The following is a 6,267-nucleotide window of genomic DNA, read 5'->3' as shown; positions in this document are numbered from 1 at the left end:
AATATTCACGCATAGGGTGGGATCACTGCCCTCTCCGAGGAGAACCGTGGCAGGATGGTCAGAGGCAGCTGAAGACGACCTTGAGATGAAGCCAGGGCAAGACAGGACCTAATGGGGTCCTAATGGGATGCGGGATATGGAAATGAAGCAAAAGGAGGGGTCGGGATGGATGTGGAGGAAGTGGAGGGAGAAGATACCTCCCTGTGGGTTTATTTACTACTACCAGGCCTAAATCCTCCCCAGACCCTCTCCCCCTCCCCCATCACTATACATTTTAATGGCAGGACCATTAAGTATCTCCCAGAGCAAACCTCCCATTCCATGGAGGAATAAACTGAGGCCCGGAGCGAGCTGTCCAGAGTCCTGTTGACTCTGCAGAAGAACTGCAGCCAGAACCTTCCCACCCCACGGGTGCAGCTCCACTAAAGGAAGGCAGAGCTGCGGAAGGAGAACTGCAGGTAGACAATGAGCAGGCAGAGGGCGGCCCCGAAGAGGCACCAGCGAAGCGAGAAGAAGCTGTAGCCGGAACCCTCCTGGGCGCTTGGCTTGGAGGCCCCTGAGAAGGTGCAGGTGGTGGCCTCCTCCTCCAGCAGCTTCTCGCTGGGCTTCCAGTGCACGACGCCCTCCTGGCAGGCCTCGCAGAACTCGCTGCGGTGCGGACCCGCGTCCGGGTGGCTGGCCACGTGGATGCGGTACTGGCCGCCGTCTTCCTCGTAGCACTGCTCGCGCAGGCTGGTGATGAGGTTGTCCACCAGGCTCTCGATGTTCTCCTCCAGCATGCTCCACTCGTCCAGCCGCGCCGTGCCGCACTCGTGGCACAGCTGCTTGAAGACGCGCATGCGCACCGAGCCCGCCCGCTGCTCGCGGTCCAGGTACATGTGGAAGAGGATGACCACGTGGGTTGACTGCCAGGTGTGCCAGCACCAGGAGCAGTGGAACCTGCGGGGAGGGGAGGGAAGGATGCAGAAGGTGGGCCTCCCTCCCAGTGACAGCCTGCCCTGGAAGAGCCCGGAAAGGAAGGGCCCTGTGTGCCTGTGCCTAGAGATAGAGGCGGCTTGTTCACCGCCCCCTGGGCTCCTTAGCGCTTGGCAGGCTCTGCCTCCTCCCACTGAACCCCGCTGGGCCTGGAGCAGTGTCTTCAGAAATCTGGCACTGGAGCTATCTGGCTTCCAGCGGGCTCTCCTGCCTGCCTCCTGCACGCCCTTCTGTGGCCTCAGCTCCGCGTAACCCAATGCACTCTGGACATGCACCTGTGCGCTGCACAGGGCTCACCCCCCACCCCCCAATCTGAGCCTTATTTTTCATGCGTGCATTGCAGAGTAATGGTGTCCAATAAGGCTCTTTTCATTCAGATGTCCCCTGACTCAGAGATGGCTCGCTCATGCCTCTCGCCTGCTGTGGAGAGAAAAGGATTTGTTTCTAACTACTGACCATAGACCACCAAGAATACTTGGGAGAAAAACCACCAAGAATCCAGCAGATGGACTGCTGGATGGGTGATGGGGCAGCAGGGGAGGACTAAGAGACTTTGGTCCCTGTACCGTCACAAAGAACATTCTCTTACGCCTTGACGAGTAACCCCTAGACCCTGCTCCAGCCCTGCAACAGACACTGGAAAAGTGGGCCGTAGTCGGCATCCCCCTCTACACACATGCACACTTACATTCAGGCCACTCTGTCAAACTTGGACCCCCTAGAGTCCCAGCCTCAGAGATTGTGGAAGGAAGTGATCTGGGACTCATCTAGCTGAGCCCCACTCCCTCAGCCCCCACCCAGTGCTTGCACACCTTCAGTAATGGAACACTCATTACCTCCAGGACAGTTTCTTTCAACCTTGAGATGAACCTCTTCCAGGAGGACCCTGTTACAACAGCTTTGTAGTCAGGGGTCCCGTGGACCCCTGACTGTCCTTACTGCTGACCCTCTCTGGGTCCCCTGTACAATGGCTCTGAAGGACCTCTGACAAGGAACTCAAATTCAGTCCAACAGATACCACCTAGCCCCTACTTTATGCCAAGCATCACATAGTCCAGGCTGGGGGGTAGAGATGAGGCCAAGCCTGCCCCCGAGGCTTGAAGCCCACCGACAACACAAGCCCAGAACAGTACCTGGCATAGGTCAAGGCAGGATTGGCCCACAGAGCAGCCTGACCCCCAGAACGGGGTCCCCACCCTGCTGGGCCAGAGTTGTGGGGCACCAGGATTAATGCATCTCAAGGCTTACAGGGAGAGTGAGCCTGTGCACATAATAAGCACAAGAGTGGCAGTTCTGAAGGCCTGCCTGAGGCCACCTGGGAGCCACAGGTCACCAGCCAGGATAGGACCAGTTGAGACCTGAGGCAAGGAGGAGCCACAGGCCCATACAGCTCAGCCCCTAATCCCCTGGGCCCGTGACCCAAGTTTCCAGGCCTTTGCACTCCTCCCAACAGCCACCTCAGGAGCTTCATGTTTTCTGTCTCCTCCTTCTCTGCCTTTTTAATCAAACCAATCCAGAGCTGTTTCCTCTCCCTCAAGCTTCACCTCAGACCTTAAATTTCAAAATATCAGACCTAGCGCAAGGGGACCATAAGGATCATCTGGTCAACCTTTCATTTTATTGAGATGAAAACAGAAGCGGAGAGAAAGAGAGCCATCCATGTGCACACAGCTAGTCAGAGACAGAGTCAGGACCTGGTCTCATATTTATAGGTCTTAGCTCCCCACGGGCAGCTCCCTACCCACAGCCTGCCTCCTGATTCCACCTTCACCGGCATGCTGCACCTGAGGCGTTTCACGTACAAACATGCATGAACAATCCAGTCTGTGTGTCCACACCCCCAAAATACAGCCACTTGTCGGCCTCCCTGGGGGTCTAGGGGCATTATCTGTCCTTGAATCAGTGGACCCAGGGAAGAGGCCTGCACAGACCCTGAAGATGAGCTTGAGGCAGCTTGGGCAGGGCATTCTGTGGTCCTGATCCCAAATCACACCCTAGAAAGAGAGGCATGTGCGTTTCAGATGGACATGTCCCCTGAGCCTATGGATCTCCTTGCACTGTGGAAGTCATGAGGGTCCTATAAAGCATAGGACACTGGGCTCTAAGGTCTTAAGGGAAATCATGCCCAAAGCTAAGTCCTTTGGCCGCTGGCCCATAGACAATAGAGCTGGAAGGGTTTTGATTGGCCAACTTCCTGTATTCAGATCAAATTGGACTGAGTTGACTAACTAGACTTAGGACCGGAGCACAGGCCCCAATCATAAACTAAAGTTTTCTCAACAGACCTCATGGCCTCCTCTCTCAGTCCCCACCATTCTTTAAGAGACTACGGAATGTGCAAACATCTAAAGTGTCAAAGATTGCAGGGCCGTTGTAGCTCTTCGTTTATTATAGAAAACCAAGAGCCAAAGACAGAACACAACTTGTTAAGGTCACCCAGGGAGGGAGTGGTACAGCTGGGATTAGAACCCAGGACTCTCTGACCCACCTGGAAGTCCTTCTCTGCCCCCTCACCTGAGCTGACCCAGGACCAGGCTCCATTTGATCTCTGCATCTCCACTTGGAAGGTGCCCCCAGGGCTGCCTACGGGCCCCTTCTCCCTGGGCCGCTCACCTGCCCGAGGCATGCTGTTCCAGGTACTGCTTCCAGCCAGGGGCCAGCTCGTTGAGCTTGAGGTTGGGATCCATGATGAGTTCCCAGCTGTCGGCCGGCTTGGCCACCTCCATCTTCTCATAGAAGACTTTCTTCCACTCGCAAGTGGTCAGGCTGGTGGTACACATGGTCCTGTCGGCAGGGATGGAAGTTTCCGTTCAGCCTGCACGAGAACACAGAAGGAGCCCAGGTAGGTGCAGAGCAGTTCCGTCTCTGCCATCTGAAAATCCTCATCAACCGGACCAGAGGGAACAGGACCCAGCAACCTCCTTTGTCACCCTGGAAGCGGTTACCATGGCAGCTGGGCAGGGAGCCAAGAGCCAGGGCTGGGGAGGAGGGAAGTCCCACAAGAGAGTTCCAGGGCCCTGAACTGGGCTTGGGAGGCAGGGCTGGGTAGTGACACCGAGTGGAAGGAGCAGGCTGGGAGGCTCAGGCCCGGGTCAGACCTATCCAGGCCTTCCAGGATCTCCACCCTCCTACTTCACCTACTGCTCTCCCAGGCATTCTGCACAGCGTGTGCTATGGTAACTGTGACACCCTAGGGAGCCAAAGAGAAACAAGGGATGGGGGGGTGCAAAGCCTGCAGGTCGTACACCCCTGATGTGTGGGAACCATCATTCACCGTGCGACAAGCACCAACTGCTTGACCTGTGTGCTGGCCAAGGTGGGAATTCGTTCCCCCTTCATCCAGATCAGGAAACCAAGGTTTACACAGCTCCCAGCGGCCTCATTCTACATTCACATCCAGGCTTTCCAACGCCAAGCTCATTTGCTCAAATGCATACTGCTCAATGCAGTACTCTTGAGCTCCTGACACATAGGGGTGGGGACAGAAGTAGGATGCCCTTTGCTCAGAAAGATCTCAAGCCAGTTGTGAGATAGAATGCAGTTTAGCACGCTGTAAAAAAGCACAAGAATAACAGTTCAGATGCATAGAGTCATAGAATTGTTAAAGCACATATTTGGCTCCCGGTCCCAAGCTGCACTAAGAAGCTTCTGGAGGAAAAAGGTTGTTCTGTGCTGCAAGCTGCTGCTGCATCAGCTGCTACTGAAAGAGGCCAGGCAATAGGGTACCCACAGGTCCCTCAGGCCCAATTTAAGTACTTCAGAGACGAGGAGGGAACTTGACTCCAAATTTGCATAATCCACATGAAGACACAGACACCTGGGGGAAGCAGCCCTGGCAGGGAAAAGACCAGGTGGTTGGGCAGCTTGTCCTGGCTCTGCTGTGTGTCTGCTCGGCCTCAGAATCCAAGAGTTTCCCTCAGTGGACTTCGGTCTACCCACCTGCACAGGAGAGGCCGGCTAGATAGCATCTAGGGCCTCTTCCAGAAGTAATCAGCTCATTCTTTTTATTTTTAATTTTTTTAAGTTTATTTATTTATTTGGAGGGGAGAGAGAAAGAGGAAGCGAGAGCGAGCAGGGTAGAGGCAGAGAGAAAGGGAGACGGAGAATCCCAAGCAGGCTCTGTGCCATCAGCACAGACAGAGCCCAATGTGGGGCTCGAACTCACCAACTGTGAGATCATGACCTGAGCTGAAATTAAGGGTCGGACGCTCAACGAACTGAGCCACCCAGGTGCCCCAGCTCATGATTTTTTTTTTAATGTTTATTTATTTTTGACAGAGAGAGAGAGAGAGAGAGAGAGAGAGAGAGACAGAGCATGAGTGGGGGAGGGGCAGAGAGAGAGGGAGACACAGATTCCGAAGCAGGGTCTGGGCTCTGAGCTGTCAGTACAGAGCCCGATGCAGGGCTCAAACTCACAGACTGTGAGATCATGACCTGAGCTGAAATCGGACGCTCAACCGACTACTGAGCCACCCAGGCGCCCCATCATGATTCTTTAACCTGGAAATCGGATCCCTGGGAATGTGGAGGTGATGAGAGAGCAGAAGGCAGGCTGAGGACAAAGTGCAAGTTAGCACACACCCTCCGCCGCAGGTAGGATGTGTGTGATATTCCTCAGGCACTCCTGGCTGCCCAAGAGCAAAGAAAGGAAAGAAAACAAATGTTTAACTCATAGAGATCATAGAGTCTCCATCAATTTACAAATGTCTTAGTAAATTACAAGAAAAAGACAAACTTATCAATAGCCTAATCTCCAGAAACCCATAGACTCAGTTTCCTGGAACCCCAACATCACGCCTCTATCGTGATACGGGAAACAAAGGCAAGAAGGCAATGGCAAGTAAAATTAAATTTCCTTATAACCTGCATGCAGCCTGCTGACAAACACTTGAGGCAAATACAGAGTAGAGCATTTCTCTAGGAACCCCCTACCTTCCTACTGTCAATGCCTTATTAGAGGGAAAACAACCTTAGCTTGACAATAGCAAGGCCTCAAGTATCTTTTGCATATCAAAGTCCTTCTGGAAGCCTCCCTTTTGACTTTACCTCCCCAACTCCAAAGTATATAACCTGTCAGTCTTCACAACCTCAGTGCAGCTCTTTCTGCCTCAGGGTCCTGTTCCCGCGCTTTTATTAAAGCACCTATTTTGCACCAAAGAGGTCTTCAAGAACTCTTTCTTGGCCATCGGCTCCAGACCCCGCCATCACCCCAAAATCTCATTAGAGGCACAGACAGGGAATACAGCATTGGAAACATTTCTGGGAACTGGAAGAGACTTTTCAGTGCTGAGT

The 6,267-nt window shown here is 53.7% G+C and overlaps 1 protein-coding gene across 1 annotated transcript; it reads right to left on the bottom strand.

Annotated features, from left to right (window-relative positions):
* Nucleotides 1-422: 422 nt before the first annotated feature.
* Nucleotides 423-3,770, bottom strand: RTP2 (receptor transporter protein 2). The gene is made up of 2 exons (XM_049629547.1): nt 3,589-3,770; nt 423-939 (listed from the first exon to the last, which is right to left on the bottom strand). Exons 1-2 carry the CDS (start codon nt 3,753-3,755, stop codon nt 423-425), a joined length of 684 nt encoding a protein of 227 aa, XP_049485504.1. The 5' UTR covers nt 3,756-3,770.
* Between the last annotated feature and the right edge of the window lie 2,497 nt (nt 3,771-6,267).

Source organism: Panthera uncia, chromosome C2, assembly GCF_023721935.1.
Source record: "Panthera uncia isolate 11264 chromosome C2, Puncia_PCG_1.0, whole genome shotgun sequence".
NCBI lineage: Eukaryota > Metazoa > Chordata > Mammalia > Carnivora > Felidae > Panthera > Panthera uncia.
Note: the sequence above shows the minus strand (reverse complement) of the source record. Positions and strands in the feature narration are given on the sequence as shown.

Excerpts from the sequence above, each read along its gene's own strand:
- RTP2 (XM_049629547.1), bottom strand. The coding sequence starts at position 3,755 with ATGTGTACCACCAGCCTGACCACTTGCGAGTGGAAGAAAGTCTTCTAT. Across the intron at positions 940-3,588 it reads GAACAGCATGCCTCGGGCAG|GTTCCACTGCTCCTGGTGCT; the intron begins GTGAGCGGCCCA and ends CCCTCCCCGCAG.